Consider the following 18755-nt stretch of genomic DNA (forward strand, 5'->3'; position numbering starts at 1 on the left):
GTACTCTCACTCCTCCTGCTGCACTGGTACTCTCACTCCTGCTGCTGTATTGGTACTCTCACTCCTCCTTGTGCACTGGTACTCTCACTTCTCCTGCTGCACTGGTACTCTCACTCCTGCTGCTCTGGTACTCTCACTCCTGCTGCTGCACTGGTACTCTCACTCCTGCTGCAGCACTGGTACTCTCACTCCTCCTGGTGCACTGGTACTCTCACTCCTCCTGGTGCACTGGTACTCTCACTCCTCATGGTGCATTGGTACTCTCACTCCTGCTGCTGCAGTGGTACTCTCACTCCTCCTGGTGCATTGGTAGTCTCACTCATTGCTGCTGCACTGGTACTCTCACTTATCCTTGTGCACTGGTACTCTCACTCCTCCTGGTGCACAGGTACTCTCACTCCTCCTGCTGCACTGGTACTCTCACTCCTGCTGCACTGGTACTCTCACTCCTGCTGCTGCACTGGTAATCTCACCCCTCCTGGTGCATTGGTACTCTCGCTTCTTCTGCTGCACTGGTTCTCTCGCTCCTCCTGTTGCACTGGTTCTCTCACTCCTCCTGCTACACTGGTAGTCTCACTCCTGCTGCTGTATTGGTACTCTCACTCCTCCTGGTGCACTGGTACTCTCACTCCCCCTGGTGCACTGGTACTCTCACTCCTCCCAGTACAATGGTACTCTCACTCCTCATGGAGCGTTGGTACTCTCACTCCTCCTGGTGCACTGGTACTCTCACTCCTGCTGCTGCACTGGTACTCTCACTCCTCCTGGTGCACTGCTAATCTCACTCCTCATGGTGAACTGGCACCCTCACTCCTCCTTGTGCACTGGTACTCTCACTCCTGCTGCCTCACTGGTACTCTCACTTATCCTCGTGCACTCGTACTCTCACTCCTCCTGGTGCACAGGTACTCTCACTCCTCCTGCTGCACTGGTACTCTCACTCCTGCTGCACTGGTACTCTCACTCCTGCTGCTGCACTGGTAATCTCACCCCTCCTGGTGCATTGGTATACTCTCACTCCTTCTGCTGCACTGGTACTCTCGCTCCTCCCGTTCCACTGGTACTCTCACTCCTCCTGCTACACTGGTACTCTCACTCCTCCTGCTGCACTGGTACTCTCACTCCTGCTGCTGTATTGGTACTCTCACTCCTCCTTGTGCACTGGTACTCTCCCTTCTCCTGCTGCACTGGTACTCTCACTCCTGCTGCTCTGGTACTCTCACTCCTGCTGCTGCACTGGTACTCTCACTCCTGCTGCAGCACTGGTACCCTCACTCCTCCTGGTGCACTGGTACTCTCACTCCTCATGGTGCATTGGTACTCTCACTCCTCCTGGTGCACTGGTACTCTCACTCCTCCCAGTGCACTGGTACTCTCACTCCTCATGGTGCATTGGTACTCTCACTCCTCCTGGTGCACTGGTACTCTCACTCCTCCTCGTGCACTGGTACTCTCACTCCTGCTGCTGCACTGGTACTCTCACTCCTCCTGGAGCACTGCTAATCTCACTCCTCCTGGTGCACTGGCACCCTCACTCCTCCTTGTGCACTGGTACTCTCACTCCTGCTGCTGCACTGGTACTCTCACTTATCCTCGTGCACTGGTACTCTCACTCCTCCTGGTGCACATGTACTCTCACTCCTCCTGCTGCACTGGTACTCTCACTCCTGCTGCACTGGTACTCTCACTCCTGCTGCTGCACTGGTAATCTCACCCCTCCTGGTGCATTGGTATACTCTCACTCCTTCTGCTGCACTGGTACTCTCGCTCCTCCCGTTCCACTGGTACTCTCACTCCTCCTGCTACACTGGTACTCTCACTCCTCCTCGTGCACTGGTACTCTCACTCCTGCTGCTGCACTGGTACTCTCACTCCTCCTGGAGCACTGCTAATCTCACTCCTCCTGGTGCACTGGCACCCTCACTCCTCCTTGTGCACTGGTACTCTCACTCCTGCTGCTGCACTGGTACTCTCACTTATCCTCGTGCACTGGTACTCTCACTCCTCCTGGTGCACATGTACTGTCACTCCTCCTGCTGCACTGGTACTCTCACTCCTGCTGCACTGGTACTCTCACTCCTGCTGCTGCACTGGTAATCTCACCCCTCCTGGTGCATTGGTATACTCTCACTCCTTCTGCTGCACTGGTACTCTCGCTCCTCCCGTTCCACTGGTACTCTCACTCCTCCTGCTACACTGGTACTCTCACTCCTCCTGCTGCACTGGAACTCTCACTGCTGCTGCTGTATTGGTACTCTCACTCCTCCTTTTGCACTGGTACTCTCCCTTCTCCTGCTGTACTGGTACTCTCACTCCTCCTGGTGCACTGCTAATCTCACTCCTCCTGGTGCACTGGCGCCCTCACTCCTCCTTGTGCACTGGTACTCTCACTCCTGCTGCTGTATTGGTACTCTCACTCCTCCTTGTGCACTGGTACTCTCCCTTCTCCTGCTGCACTGGTGCTCTCACTCCTGCTGCTCTGGTACTCTCACTCCTGCTGCTGCACTGGTACTCTCACTCCTGCTGCAGCACTGGTACTCTCACTCCTCCTGGTGCACTGGTACTCTCACTCCTCCTGGTGCACTGGTACTCTCACTCCTCCCGGTGCACTGGTACCCTCACTCCTCATGGTGCATTGGTACTCTCACTCCTCCTGGTGCACTGGTACTCTCACTCCTCCCAGTGCACTGGTACTCTCACTCCTCATGGTGCATTGGTACTCTCACTCCTCCTGGTGCACTGGTACTCTCACTCCTCCTCGTGCACTGGTACTCTCACTCCTGCTGCTGCACTGGTACTCTCACTCCTCCTGGAGCACTGCTAATCTCACTCCTCCTGGTGCACTGGCACCCTCACTCCTCCTTGTGCACTGGTACTCTCACTCCTGCTGCTGCACTGGTACTCTCACTTATCCTCGTGCACTGGTACTCTCACTCCTCCTGGTGCACAGGTACTCTCACTCCTCCTGCTGCACTGGTACTCTCAATCCTGCTGCACTGGTACTCTCACTCCTGCTGCTGCACTGGTAATCTCACCCCTCCTGGTGCATTGGTATACTCTCACTCCTTCTGCTGCACTGGTACTCTCGCTCCTCCCGTTCCACTGGTACTCTCACTCCTCCTGCTACACTGGTACTCTCACTCCTCCTGCTGCACTGGTACTCTCACTCCTGCTGCTGTATTGGTACTCTCACTCCTCCTTGTGCACTGGTACTCTCCCTTCTCCTGCTGTACTGGTACTCTCACTCCTCCTGGTGCACTGGAATGCTCACTTCTCCTGGTGCACTGGTACTCTCCCCCCTCCAGGTGCACTGGTACTCTCACTCCTCCTGGTGTACTGCTAATCTCACTCCTCCTGGTGCACTGGCACCCTCACTCCTCCTTGTGCACTGGTACTCTCACTTATCCTCGTGCACTGGTACTCTCACTCCTCCTGGTGCACAGGTACTCTCACTCCTCCTGCTGCACTGGTACTCTCACTCCTGCTGCACTGGTACTCTCACTCCTGCTGCTGCACTGGTAATCTCTCCCCTCCTGGTGCATTGGTATACTCTCACTCCTTCTGCTGCACTGGTACTCTCGCTCCTCCCATTCCACTGGTACTCTCACTCCTCCTGCTACACTGGTACTCTCACTCCTGCTGCTGTATTGGTACTCTCACTCCTCCTTGTGCACTGGTACTCTCACTTCTCCTGCTGCACTGGTACTCTCACTCCTGCTGCTCTGGTACTCTCACTCCTGCTGCTGCACTGGTACTCTCACTCCTGCTGCAGCACTGGTACTCTCACTCCTCCTGGTGCACTGGTACTCTCACTCCTCCTGGTGCACTGGTACTCTCACTCCTCCCGGTGCACAGGTACTCTCACTCCTCATGGTGCATTGGTACTCTCACTCCTGCTGCTGCAGTGGTACTCTCACTCCTCCTGGTGCATTGGTAGTCTCACTCATGCTGCTGCACTGGTACTCTCACTTATCCTTGTGCACTGGTACTCTCACTCCTCCTGGTGCACAGGTACTCTCACTCCTCCTGCTGCACTGGTACTCTCACTCCTGCTGCACTGGTACTCTCACTCCTGCTGCTGCACTGGTAATCTCACCCCTCCTGCTGCATTGGTACTCTCGCTCCTTCTGCTGCACTGGTTCTCTCGCTCCTCCTGTTGCACTGGTTCTCTCACTCCTCCTGCTACACTGGTAGTCTCACTCCTGCTGCTGTATTGGTACTCTCACTCCTCCTGGTGCACTGGTACTCTCACTCCTCCTGGTGCACTGGTACTCTCACTCCTCCCAGTGCACTGGTACTCTCACTCCTTATGGTGCATTGGTACTCTCACTCCTCCTGGTGCACTGGTACTCTCACTCCTCCTGGTGAACTGGTACTCTCACTCCTCCCGGTGCACTGGTACTCTCACTCCTCATGGTGCATTGGTACTCTCACTCCTCCTGGTGCACTGGTACTCTCACTCCTCCCCATGCACTGGTACTCTCACTCCTGCTGCTGCACTGGTACTTTCACTTATCCTCGTGCACTGGTACTCTCACTCCTCCTGGTGCACAGGTACTCTCACTCCTCCTGCTGCACTGGTACTCTCACTCCTGCTGCACTGGTACTCTCACTCCTGCTGCTGCACTGGTAATCTCACCCCTCCTGGTGCATTGGTATACTCTCACTCCTTCTGCTGCACTGGTACTCTCGCTCCTCCTGTTCCACTGGTACTCTCACTCCTCCTGCTACACTGGTACTCTCACTCCTCCTCCTGCACTGGTACTCTCACTCCTGCTGCTCTATTGGTACTCTCACTCCTCCTGGTGCACTGGTACTCTCACTCCTCCTGCTGCACTGGTACTCTCACTCCTGCTGCTCTGGTACTCTCACTCCTGCTGCAGCACTGGTACTCTCACTCCTCCTGGTGCACTGGTACTCTCCCTTCTCATGGTGCACTGGTACTCTCACTCCTCCTCGTGCACTGGTACTCTCACTCCTGCTGCTGCACTGGTACTCTCACTCCTTCTGGTGCACTGCTAATCTCACTCCTCCTGGTGCACTGGCACCCTCACTCCTCCTTGTGCACTGGTACTCTCACTCATGCTGCTGCACTGGTACTCTCACTTATCCTCGTGCACTGGTACTCTCACTCCTCCTGGTGCACAGGTACTCTCACTCCTCCTGCTGCACTGGTACTCTCACTCCTGCTGCACTGGTACTCTCACTCCTGCTGCTGCACTGGTAATCTCACCCCTCCTGGTGCATTGGTATACTCTCACTCCTTCTGCTGCACTGGTACTCTCGCTCCTCCCGTTCCACTGGTACTCTCACTCCTCCTGCTACACTGGTACTCTCACTCCTCCTGCTGCACTGGTACTCTCACTCCTGCTGCTGTATTGGTACTCTCACTCCTCCTTGTGCACTGGTACTCTCACTTCTCCTGCTGTACTGGTACTCTCACTCCTGCTGCTCTGGTACTCTCACTCCTGCTGCTGCACTGGTACTCTCACTCCTGCTGCAGCACTGGTACTCTCACTCCTCCTGGTGCACTGGTACTCTCACTCCTCATGGTGCATTGGTACTCTCACTCCTCCTGGTGCACTGGTACTCTCACTCCTCCCCGTGCACTGGTACTCTCACTCCTGCTGCTGCACTGGTACTCTCACTCCTCCTCGTGCACTGGTAATCTCACTTCTCCTGGTGCACTGGTACCCTCACTCCTCCTTGTGCACTGGTACTCTCACTCCTGCTGCTGCACTGGTAATCTCACCCCTCCTGGTGCATTGGTATACTCTCACTCCTTCTGCTGCACTGGTACTCTCGCTCCTCCTGTTCCACTGGTACTCTCACTCCTCCTGCTACACTGGTACTCTCACTTCTCCTCCTGCACTGGTACTCTCACTTCTGCTGCTGTATTGGTACTCTAACTCCTCCTGGTGCACTGGTACTCTCACTCCTCCTGGTGCACTGGTACTCTCACTCCTCCTGGTGCATTGGTACTCTCACTCCTCCTGATGCACTGGTACTCTCACTCCTCCCCGTGCACTGGTACTCTCACTCCTGCTGCTGCACTGGTACTCTCACTCCTCCTCGTGCACTGGTAATCTCACTTCTCCTGGTGCACTGGTACCCTCACTCCTCCTTGTGCACTGGTACTCTCACTCCTGCTGCTGCACTGGTACTCTCACTTATCCTCGTACACTGGTACTCTCACTCCTCCAGGTGCACAGGTACTCTCACTCCTCCTGCTGCACTGGTACTCTCACTCCTGCTGCACTGGTACTCTCACTCCTGCTGCTGCACTGGTAATCTCACCCCTCCTGGTGCATTGATATACTCTCACTCCTTCTGCTGCACTGGTACTCTCGCTCCTCCTGTTCCACTGGTACTCTCACTCCTCCTGCTACACTGGTACTCTCACTCCTCATCCTGCACTGGTACTCTCACTCCTGCTGCTGTATTGGTACTCTCACTCCTCCTGGTGCACTGGTACTCTCACTCCTCCTGCTGCACTGGTACTCTCAATCCTGCTGCTCTGCTACTCTCACTCCTGCTGCAGCACTGGTACTCTCACACCTCCTGGTGCACTGGTACTCTCCCTTCTCATGGTGCACTGGTACTCTCACTCCTGCTGCTGCACTGGTACTCTCACTCCTCCTGCTCCACTGATACGGTCACTCCTCCCGGTGCACTGGTACTCTTACTGCTCCAGCTGTACTGGTTCTCTCACTCCTCCTGCTCCACTGATATGGTCACTCCTGCTGCTGCACTGGTACTCTCACCTCTCCTGCTGCATTGGTACTCTCACTGCTGCCGCACTGGTACTCTCACTCCTCCTGGTGCACTGGTACTCTTACTGCTCCAGCTGCACTGGTACTCTCACTCCAGCTGCTGCACTGGTACTCTCACTGCTCCTGGTGCACTGGTACTGTTGGACAGGCCTCACAGACGGCTTGCTCCCTCCCCGCTCGACAGGGCCCGAACTCCGGCCCACCTGGCATATCCCCACGACAAGCACCTGTACTCCGTCTCCCGACGGACCCTCTGCCCTCGGACCCCTACTCATCACGGGGTCCAGCCCCACCGGCTTCCCCGGCCGGGTCAAGCCGCCATCTGGGGCCCTGCACCACGCAGCCGCATGGCCTCCCCTCGACCCTAACCCCGGGCCTGGCCGGCCCCGACATCCCGGCACCACCATCCACCCAGGAGGTGAGCGGACCACTTGACAAGTCAATGGGAGAACGAACTGTCAAGGGCTCTCCCCCGCCGGGTGCCGATCGCCCCCAGCTCCCCCAGGCACTGGCTCCACCCCCTGCTGGGTGTCTGGACACCTTCATCCCGGACCCTCCGACCTCCAAGTGCGAGGGTCCGGACATCAAAGGGCACCAGCCCTATAACTGAGGCAGCTCCGGAGCAGGAAAGCAGTTGTATCCTGGAGTCGAGAGACACCGAGTGAACTCAACCTTGACGGTCTACTGGCGCTGCCGTAGCCCGCTCTTGTGAACCATCGTCCTGCCTGCTGGCGCTGCCGCGGCCTTCTGCAACATTCATCTTCCTAGGACCTGCTGGCGCTGCCGCGGCCCGTTGTAACGACCATCCTCACCGGGATCTGCTGGCGCTGCCGCGGCCTTCTGCAACAGTCATCTTCCTGGGACCTGCTGGCGCTGCCGCGGCCCGTTGTAACAACCACCCTCACCGGGACCTGCTGGCGCTGCCGCGGACCGTATATCTTCCGGGGACCTGCTGGCGCTGCCGCGGCCCGTTGTATCGACCATCCACACCGGGACCTGCTGGCGCTGCCGCGGCCCGTACCACCTAACCACCAAGCTCGAGGATTGTGAGCTCATCATCATCTCATCAGAGCTACCTGATTGGTAAACAGACTGCCCCGCTACCCCCTTCCCTACCTTGCGAGACTCTAATCGAGGGGACCCCTGAGTCCAGACCTCCTTGTACCATTCAACCGTACCTTAAATAAGTGCTTATAAAGAACGCTGAACCTTATCCGTGTGTGATATCTGTCTGGGGGGGGGGGGGAAGTTACTTGTCTGTACGATCGCTGGAGACGGCTCTCCCCGGAGACCTCTCCTCCTGACCCCGGCCGACCCTCCCGGTCCGTCTACCTTTTCTAACATTGGTGGCCAGCGGCGCGATCCGAATCAACGCGTAATCGTACAGAGAGTAGCTCACCCCACGACAAAACACGATGTCGACCAAAGATAGCAGCTCCACCGAGAAGTTCCAAATGGAGAAATTAGAAGAATACAACCACCGCGAACTGAGACAATTTTGCATAGAACTTGGCATTGCTACCACCGGCCTGAGTACCAAGGATGATCTAAAGCGCGCTCTTGAGTCATGGACAGAAACTGGGGTCGCAGGACCCTCCGACCAAAGCAGCGTCACACCAGACCAAAACAGCATCACACCAGAGGGGAACGCCACGGCTCCCGAGGAGCGGGGAACGGGCCTCTCGCAGGAGGAGATACGAGAAAGAGACAGAGTCAGATTACACGAATTAGAGATGGCACGACTCAAGATGGATGGGGAACTCAAGTTAGCTGAACAGAAACTCAACCTCGAGCATATGCGGCTTCGAGAGGAACGAGAAGAAAAGCAGAGACAGAGAGAGCTGGAAGAGAAAAAAATAACGCTCGAGCACGAGCGCCGACTGGCGGAAATAGAACTGCGCAAACAGAATAAGGAACTGGGGGTGCCTGAGCGACCACACACCCCGGGGCCAATTGAGAAAAAAGTTCACATCCCCAAGGATGTGGTCCGCGAGTATGTCCGAGAAGACGACATACAACAGTGGTTTAAAGCCTATGAGATCGCAATGACCTCCCACCGGATCGACCGGAGTGATTGGGGAGCCGGACTTTGGGGGAGATTTATCAACGAGGGTCGCGATGCCCTACTACAGCTCCCCGATCACCAAATGTCGTCCTACGACCACATGAAGGCTGCCCTCCTCGCCCGCTACGGCCTCACGCCCGAGATGTACCGCCAGAGGTTCCGAGACTGCACCCGGATCCCAGGTACAACTTGGGTAGAATACGTGAACTATTTCAGCCGGGCCTTCGAGGGTTGGATCAAGGGAAGTCAGGTCACCACCTACGAACAACTCTTCAACCTTATGGCATGGGAGCACCTGTCAAACAACTGTTTCGTCGAGCTCAGGCAGCACCTACTCGACAGTAAGCTGACTGACCCCCGGCAGCTCGCCGCCGAAGCTGACCGATGGGAAAGCACCCGAGTGGGCCGGAGAGGGCCACACGAGCAGAATCGAAGCAACCAAAGCCAGCACCGTCCTCGGGGTGGAGGAGGAGGCCAGGGGCGAGGGAGAGACGCCTTGCCGGCAACCCCCGTGGCCAGCACCCCGCCTCCGGCCGGCCGGAGCAACCCCCCGTTGCGTCCTGGGTTCCGGGCCAACGTCACGTGCCACCGATGCCAGCGAGTCGGCCACTACGCCAATGACCCGAGCTGCCCGCAGAACCAAACACCCAAGCCCCGCCAGGTAGCTGCCGCTGCCCTCGGGGAAGAGCAATCATCGGAGGGACCCGAAGAGTATGAGCCGGCCCAGCAAGGGTGGGAACCGGCCGCCATGGTCCTGGCATGCTTAGGGGGAAGAGACATGGTTCCGCGGGCTCCCCTACCCGCCAACACCAGAAAATACGGTCAGTGGGTGACCATTAATGGACAGAGAGCCGAGGCCTTGCGTGACACCGGCGCCAGCGTGACGGCCGTCCGCTGTCACCTGGTAAAGCCCGAGCAGATCCTGCCGAACATTCTCTGCCCCGTCCGCTCGGCGGATAACTCTGAGAGCATGTGTAAGATGGCCTGCGTCCCGTTTGAATGGGGAGGGGTCTCCGGCCTACTGAAGGTGACGGTCCGGGACGATGCCCCCGTGGACTGCCTTCTGGGGAATGACCTCGAGAGTTCCCCGTGGGCCACCGTCGAGAGAAGAGAGCACTTGGGGATGCTGGGCCTCCCGGACTGGGCCTGCATAACCACCCGATCCATGGCCGCCCGTGCCGCCCCCCGATCAGAAGAAACCGAATGGCCAGCACCTCCGCCCCCGGTTGCCCCCGTAGAGGACAACGGCGAGTCCGACCTCCCGGACCCGACTACCGAAGAAGACGCGCAACACCAGGACCTTCCGGATCTGGCTCAGTGGCGGCAAGAAGGGGGGCCCACCCAAGAACAGTTCCGCCAGGAACAAAAGACCTGTCCCTCCCTCGAGGGACTCCGCCAACAAGCCAGCACCCAAAACGCCGGGGACACCACCGGAACCCACTGGGTCTACTGGGATAACGACCTGCTCTACAGCGAGCAAAGAATCGCCGAGCTGGGGGCCGGTCGAGTTCTGGTGGTACCGCTCCGCTTCCGAGACTTTCTGCTCAACCTGGCCCACGATGTCCCCCTGGCTGGACACCTGGGCCAGGACAAAACGTACAGTCGCCTGGTGACCCACTTTTTCTGGCCGAAAATGAGGAATGACGTCCTGAACCACTGCCGATCTTGCCCCACATGCCAAGCCAGCGGGAAGAGTGGTCGGAAGCTGAAAGCCCCTCTGCAACCCTTCCCTGTGGTCACCACCCCGTTCGAGAGGGTGGGGATAGACATTGTGGGACCTCTGGACCCCCGCACGGCGCAAGGACACAGGTTCATCTTGGTACTAGTGGACCATGCCACCCGCTACCCCGAGGCGGTGCCCCTACGGACAGTGACCGCTCCGGTGGTCGGCCGGGCCCTGATGGGGATCTTCTCCCGGGTAGGCTTCCCCCGAGAAGTCGTCAGCGACCGAGGTACGAATTTCATATCCAAATACATGAAGTCCCTCTGGCAACAATGCGGGGTCACCTACAGATTCACGACCCCCTATCACCCCCAAGGGAACGGACTAGTGGAGCGGTTTAACCGCACTCTCAAAGGGATGATTGGGGGATTGGAAGAGCCTCTCCGTCGCCAGTGGGATGTACTGCTCCCGTGCCTCCTCTTCGCCTACCGGGAAGTTCCCCAGAAGTCCCTCGGTTTTAGCCCCTTTGAACTCCTCTACGGGCACCCTGTGCGAGGGCCCCTCAGCCTAGTCAAGGAAGGTTGGGAGATGGCCCCCCTCACGACCCCTCCAGACGTCTTCAAATACCTCCTGGCCTTACGAAACCAGACCCGGCGCTTCAGGGAGATGGCCAAGGCGAACCTCGAGGCCAGCCAGGAGGACATGAAGAGGTGGTATGATCACAATGCCTCCTCCGTTGAATTCGAGCCTGGGCAGCAAGTGTGGGTGATGTCCCCCACCGAACCATGTGCCCTGCAGGATAAGTGGACGGGGCCCTTCAAAGTGGTCGAGCGCAAAAGCCCCGTCACTTACCTCATCGACATGGGGTCCTCCCGGAACCCCCTTCGGGTCCTCCACACCAACCGGCTCAAACCACACTTTGTGCGATCCGAACTAAGCCTCTTGATGGCTACAGACAGTGGCACGGAAGAAGACTCCGAGCCCCTCCCGGATCTCCTGAAGACTCAGGAGAAGGACGGCTCCGTGGACGGGGTCCGGCTCTCTGACGCCCTCACTTCGGAGCAACGCCAGGACTGCCGGGGCCTCCTGCTGCAGTTCGCTGCCCTGTTCTCCCTCACCCCCGGGGTCACCCCCTGGTGTCTGCACGACGTAGACACCGGGGACAGTCCCCCTGTCCGGCACCGGGCCTACCGCGTACCAGATCGGGTACGGGCCTGCATACAGGAGGAAGTGGCCAAGATGCTCACGATCGGGGTCATCGAGCCCTCGGACAGTCCCTGGGCCAGTCCGGTCGTATTAGTTCCCAAGGCCGCTGCCCCCGGCTCCGCCCCTGAACTGAGATTCTGCGTCGACTACCGGGGCTTGAACGCTGTCACCCGGACCGACGCCCATCCCATCCCCCGAGCAGACGAGCTGATCGACCGGCTGGGTGCCGCCCGCTACCTTAGTACCTTCGACCTAACGGCGGGCTACTGGCAGATCGGCCTCACACCCAGGGCTCAGGAACGGTCAGCCTTCTCTACCCCCGATGGCCACTATCAATTTAAGGTCATGCCCTTTGGCATGAAGAATGCCCCCGCCACGTTCCAACGCCTTGTGAACCAGGTCTTGGCGGGACTTGAAGAATTCAGCGCTGCCTACCTGGACGATATCGCTGTATACAGCCGCCACTGGTCCGACCACCTCCGTCACCTCCAGGAGGTCCTACACGCCCTCCAGCGGGCCGGCCTCACCATTAAGGCCGGCAAGTGCCAGATTGGCCAAGGGTCTGTGACCTACCTTGGGCACCAAGTGGGGAGCGGGCTGGTGGCCCCACTACAACTTAAGATTGCTGCCATCCAGTCCTGGCAGCCCCCCGTCACCCAGACCGAAGTCCGAGCCTTCCTGGGGCTCACCGGCTACTACCGGCGGTTCGTGAAGGACTACGGCAGCATCGTGGGGCCCCTCACGGGTCTCACATCCAAGAACCAACCGAAGCGGGTCCACTGGACTCCTGATTGTCAAGCGGCCTTCGAGGAGCTGAAGGCCGCCCTGTGCACCGCCCCGGTGCTCCAGGCCCCCGATTACAGTCGGGAATTTGTGGTGCAGACCGACGCCTCTGACCACGGCATCGGAGCCGTCCTCTCTCAGTTGAACCCCGAAGGTCATGACCAGCCGGTGGCCTTCATCAGTCGACGTCTCCTGGCCCGAGAACAGCGTTGGAGCACCATCGAGAGGGAGGCCTTTGCAGTAGTGTGGGCCCTCAAAAAGCTCCGACCCTATCTCTTCGGTACCCACTTCCGGGTACAAACCGACCATCGACCCCTGCAATGGCTGATGCAGATGCGGGGGGAAAACCCAAAACTCTTGCGCTGGTCCATTTCCCTGCAGGGAATGGACTTCACCGTGGAGCACCGACCAGGCCAAGACCACGCCAACGCGGATGGCCTGTCCCGCTTTTTCCGCCTCGACGAAGAGAGTCCCCAAGGAGATGGGTGACTCTCCCCGCCTTCAGCTGGGGGGGACGCATGTTGGACAGGCCTCACAGACGGCTTGCTCCCTCCCCGCTCGACAGGGCCCGAACTCCGGCCCACCTGGCATATCCCCACGACAAGCACCTGTACTCCGTCTCCCGACGGACCCTCTGCCCTCGGACCCCTACTCATCACGGGGTCCAGCCCCACCGGCTTCCCCGGCCGGGTCAAGCCGCCATCTGGGGCCCTGCACCACGCGGCCGCATGGCCTCCCCTCGACCCTAACCCCGGGCCTGGCCGGCCCCGACATCCCGGCACCACCATCCACCCAGGAGGTGAGCGGACCACTTGACAAGTCAATGGGAGAATGAACTGTCAAGGGCTCTCCCCCGCCGGGTGCCGATCGCCCCCAGCTCCCCCAGGCACTGGCTCCACCCCCTGCTGGGTGTCTGGACACCTTCATCCCGGACCCTCCGACCTCCAAGTGCGAGGGTCCGGACATCAAAGGGCACCAGCCCTATAACTGAGGCAGCTCCGGAGCAGGAAAGCAGTTGTATCCTGGAGTCGAGAGACACCGAGTGAACTCAACCTTGACGGTCTACTGGCGCTGCCGTAGACCGCTCTTGTGAACCATCGTCCTGCCTGCTGGCGCTGCCGCGGCCTTCTGCAACATTCATCTTCCTAGGACCTGCTGGCGCTGCCGCGGCCCGTTGTAACGACCATCCTCACCGGGATCTGCTGGCGCTGCCGCGGCCTTCTGCAACAGTCATCTTCCTGGGACCTGCTGGCGCTGCCGCGGCCCGTTGTAACAACCACCCTCACCGGGACCTGCTGGCGCTGCCGCGGACCGTATATCTTCCGGGGACCTGCTGGCGCTGCCGCGGCCCGTTGTATCGACCATCCACACCGGGACCTGCTGGCGCTGCCGCGGCCCGTACCACCTAACCACCAAGCTCGAGGATTGTGAGCTCATCATCATCTCATCAGAGCTACCTGATTGGTAAACAGACTGCCCCGCTACCCCCTTCCCTACCTTGCGAGACTCTAATCGAGGGGACCCCTGAGTCCAGACCTCTTTGTACCATTCAACCGTACCTTAAATAAGTGCTTATAAAGAACGCTGAACCTTATCCGTGTGTGATATCTGTCTGTGGGGGGGGGAAGTTACTTGTCTGTACGATCGCTGGAGACGGCTCTCCCCGGAGACCTCTCCTCCTGACCCCGGCCGACCCTCCCGGTCCGTCTACCTTTTCTAACAGGTACCCTCACTCCTCCCTCTGTACTAGCACTCTCACTCCTCCTGCTGCTCTGGCAGTCTCACTCCTGCTGTAGGCAATTCTTCTTTACCGGCACTCTTCCTCCTCCTGATACCGGAAACCGCTCGCTCACACCTCTTGACACACATCCTGCTGCAGAGCCCCGCACCCTCTCACATCTTGATGCACGGGCGCTCATTGCTCACTCCTCTTGGTGCACAGCTCGAACACGCCTATGCACGTGCGCTCACGCATCCCGCTAGTGAGCACAGCCAGCTCACGCCTCTTGAAGCACTCATCGCTCACGCCTCTTGGTGCACAGTTCGAACACACCTTATGCACCGGCGCTCACGCATCCCGCGAGCAGGCACAGCCAGTTCACACGTTGGGATGCACTGCACATTACACTGACACGCCCCCCAGCCCGGTCATAGTTTGCGCATACACTTCAATGCCCTGGCGGTCACACTGCCAGCTCATACGTCTTGATGCACGAGCGCTCACACATCTTGCTGCCCGGCACCGCTCACTCACACCTGTGGACGCATGGGCGCTCGCACATTTTAGTGAGCACAACCAGATTACACCCCTTGATGCCGGGCACTGCTCGCTCACACCTGTGGATGCACGGAAGCCTACACATCTTGCTGCCGGGCACTGCTCGCTCCCACATGTGGACGCACAGACGCTCGCACATCCTGCTAGTGGGCACAGCCAGGTCACACCTCTTGAAGGCAGCACTCATCCATTACGCCTCTTCGTGCACAGCTTGAACACACCTCTTGATGCACAGGCGCTCACCCAATCTGCTAGTGAGCACAACCAGTTTACAGCACAGCTCGCTCACATCCCTTGAAGCACTCATTGCTCACGCTTGTTGGTGCACAGCAGAACACACCTGTGGATGTACGGGCGCTCACGCATCCCGCTAGTGGTCACGGCCAGCTCACACCTCCTGATGTACATTTAAGTTCACTCACACCTCTCGTCACACAGGCACACATCCTGTTGCAGGGCACCGCACGCTCACGCCTCTTGGTGTACAGTTCGAACATACCTGATGCACGGGCGCTCACGCCAGTTCACACCTTTGGACGCACATTGCACTGACACGCCCCCCAATGTCACAGTTTGCGCATACACTTTAATGCCCTGGCGTTCACACTGCCAGCTCATACTTCTTGATACTCGAACGCTCACACATCTTGCTGCCGGGCACAGCTCACTCACACCTGTGGATCACAAGCAGATTACACACCTTGATGCCGGGCACAGCTCGCTCACACCTCTTGAAGCACACATCGCGACGCTCACGCCTCTTGGAGCACAGCACGAACACACCTGTGGACGCACTCCTTGAAGCTCTCTTGGCACACACTCCTTAAAGCCGTCATCGCTCACGCATCTTGAAGCACTCATCGCTCACGTCTCTTGGTGCACAGCTCGAACACACCAGCGGACATAGGGGCGCTCGCACATCCTGCTAGTGCGTCCACAGCCAGCTCATGCTTCTTGATGCGGGACACAGCTCGCTCACACCTCTTGAAGCCGCTGATTGCTCACGCCTGTTGGTATGTTGGTACAGAGCTCGAACACACCTCTGACGCACGACACCGAAACGCATCACTGTCCGGTTCCAGCTTGCCTATCCCTAAACGTGCTGGCGCCCACATGTCCTGCTGCTGGAACAGCTCGCGCACACCTCTTGATGCACGGACGCTCACGCATCCCGCTAGTGGTCACAGCCAGCTCACACCTCCTGATGTACATTTCAGAGACACTGAAACGCACCACTGTCCGGTTTGCCTATTCCTAAACGTACTTGCGCCCACGTGTCCTGCTTCCGGAACAACTCGGAACACCTCTTGAAGCTCAGGCGGGCACCCATCCTGCTACGGGGCAGCGCTCTCTTACCCATCAAATGCACAGACACTGACACGACCTCTTGCCCGGTCATAACTTGCTCAAACACTTTGATGCCAGGCGCCCATCACGCCCGCCCTCCTGTCCGGCACTGACAGCTCCTGTTGATGAAACAGCTTGGTTAAAATGGACAACGTTTCCTGTAGACTGACGGGAAATGAAAGACCGGGGTTTCTACCACCGCAGAGCCTGGTCCATGCGCGCCTGGATGAAGCATCTTTCATCGCTAGGACCCCATCATTAAGAAGCATGTTTGCACTGAAGAAGGACCACACGATAAACGACAGGCGCGCTGCGGACAATACTGTAACGTGAAGGGAAAAAATCTTTGGCACATGCACTTTGCATCAGAATGACCAAGCATTGCTTTTGGAGAAGATAACGAAGAAACATGATGGAAGGCGGGCTCGGCAGCACAACACTGACCTATAGTTGATTTTCAGGAAACAAGGTGAGAAGAGAAACATGAGTGAATGCTGCAACCTGGGTGGCTTCTCCACTACCCCCAACACCTCTACCACAGTGACCTCCCCAACAGAAGAGTTGCAGTTTGAGACTGACACGCTAATGCTCTCGCCGATCTTGGTGAACTGCCTCATTGGTGTCTCTTCCACCACCTTCCTGCTGATGGTGTCCCTCAGCCTGGCGGTCTTCATCTCCAGCATGAAATCAGAAGACTTCTCCTGGAAGCCGCGCATTCTGATCCTCAGGAACCAACTTCTCTGCGACTTGCTCCTTGTCCTCACCACCATTCCGCCAACCCTCTACAACCTGATGAACAGAGAGGTGGTGCGGTACGGAGTCAAGTGCTACCTGCTCATCTTCACCATGTGCACCGCCATCATGTGCTCCTTCATGAACCTGGCCTTCATGGCCTTCGAGCGCTACTACTACATCTGCCACTCCATCCACTCCATCCCCAAGTTCACCATCAGCCGGACTAAGGCAGGCCTCTGCACCATGTGGCTCCTTGCCCTCACCATGGCATCCATGTACATAGGCCTTCTCACCAGGGGACAGTCCACCAGCGACGAGCTTGGGGGATTTTTCTGCGAAGCTGATCGCCTGGAAAGAAATTTGGGCTTTCCCCATGAGGCCATCTTGTGTCGAAAGTTCTCGATGATGTTGTGGTTCTTCTCCTGCTTGCTGGTCTTTGTGTACTCGTATTATCGGATGTACAAACTGGCCAAGGACACAGTAGAACCCTTTCAGCACAGCAACCACCAAGCTCAGAAGACGGTCTTCTTCTATGGTCTGATGTATGCCCTGCAAGCCATACCTCTGGCTTTCAAGCTCTCCTTAGATGCTTTCCTGAGCAGCGGCTTGATTAGCAGGCAGGTATTTGCACTTGTGGACATGATGATACCACCCTGCATCCACCCTGTCATTTACGGACTGAGGAACAGTGAGATCAAACTGGGGATCTGGACACTATTCAAGAGTTCTGCCAACAACAGAATTAGAGGACAGCCACCCATGCTAAGACAATGCTTCGAGGATGGGGAGGCGATGAGGCCAAGCAGAGAAGACGGCTAAAATGGTCCACACCACAAGCATAGGACTCATGATCTGTGTCTCTGTCTCATCTGTACGTCACATGAAGAGTGCTTCTGGCTGTGAGTATTGGTGCCACCCTTACTCTGCCAGGAGTAGATCTCACACTGTATGCCTATGCAAGGAGTGTGGCTCACATCTAGACTCTGTGTATGCATGTGGTGATGTGTTCACACGATTATGATGTATAACTCAAAGTGAGTGAATCAGTGTCAACATATATCGATCAGTGTGTGCATTACATGTATGTTATACACGTACACACATAAATCCTGGAACATAACTAACAAGCATTAGAAATGCAATAGGTCTCGTGTTTGTTTGTTAGAGCTATTGGCATTGTAATTGGCAATGTCTTTTACCTATGTGTTATTGAGCGTATATGAGTATTATGTGTCATGAAGTGTAATTATTTGGAGTAGTATTTTGTGTTGTGGAGTATTATGTAGTGGGGTTTCATTATGTGGTGTGCTGTTGAATGTTGTGGTATAACTTTGAATTATGTGTTGTGAATTGGATTTATGTGGTGTGCCGTGGAATTCTGTTGTGGGGTGGAATTATGTGGTCTGGTGTTGAATTATGTGGTGTGGAATGGATTTGTGTGGAGTTGAATAGTGTGGCATGGAACAGTGTGGCGTTGTGTGAAATTATGTTGAGTGGAATTTTGTGGCATGGTGTGGAGTGTATTGAGGCTTAGATTGGATGTATGTGGCGTGGGAGTATTTATGTGGTATTGTGTAGCATGTAATTAGGTGGAGTTGAATTATGTGGTGCTGAGTGGTATTATGTTGAGTGCAATTTTGTTGTGTGGTGTGGAATTGTGTGGCACTGAATTGCATGTTGTGGAATTGTGTGGCATTTTTTATTATGTGGAGTTGAATGCTTTTTGTCTATGTACAGCAGTGCTGATGGAGCAGACTTTATGGGAGATGAACCAATGTTTTTTCTGTCCTTTTACCATCCTGAACTGTCATGAGTGGCATGGAGTGGATTATCTGATGTGGTATTGAATTTTATGCGATGAGGTGGATGTTTGTGGTGTAGATTGGCTGTATGTGGTGTGTAGTG

The 18755-nt window shown here is 57.0% G+C and overlaps 1 protein-coding gene across 1 annotated transcript; it reads left to right on the forward strand.

Annotated features, from left to right (window-relative positions):
- The first annotated feature begins 16598 nt into the window (after positions 1-16598).
- On the forward strand, positions 16599-17669 carry LOC146799203 (olfactory receptor 14A16-like). Its single transcript, XM_085627856.1, has one exon. It carries the CDS (start codon positions 16599-16601, stop codon positions 17667-17669), a length of 1071 nt encoding a protein of 356 aa, XP_085483982.1.
- Positions 17670-18755: the final 1086 nt, after the last annotated feature.

This window comes from Triturus cristatus, chromosome 9, assembly GCF_964204655.1.
Source record: "Triturus cristatus chromosome 9, aTriCri1.1, whole genome shotgun sequence".
NCBI classification, from domain to species: Eukaryota; Metazoa; Chordata; class Amphibia; order Caudata; family Salamandridae; genus Triturus; species Triturus cristatus.

Excerpts from the sequence above, each read along its gene's own strand:
- LOC146799203 (XM_085627856.1), top strand. The coding sequence starts at position 16,599 with ATGAGTGAATGCTGCAACCTGGGTGGCTTCTCCACTACCCCCAACACC.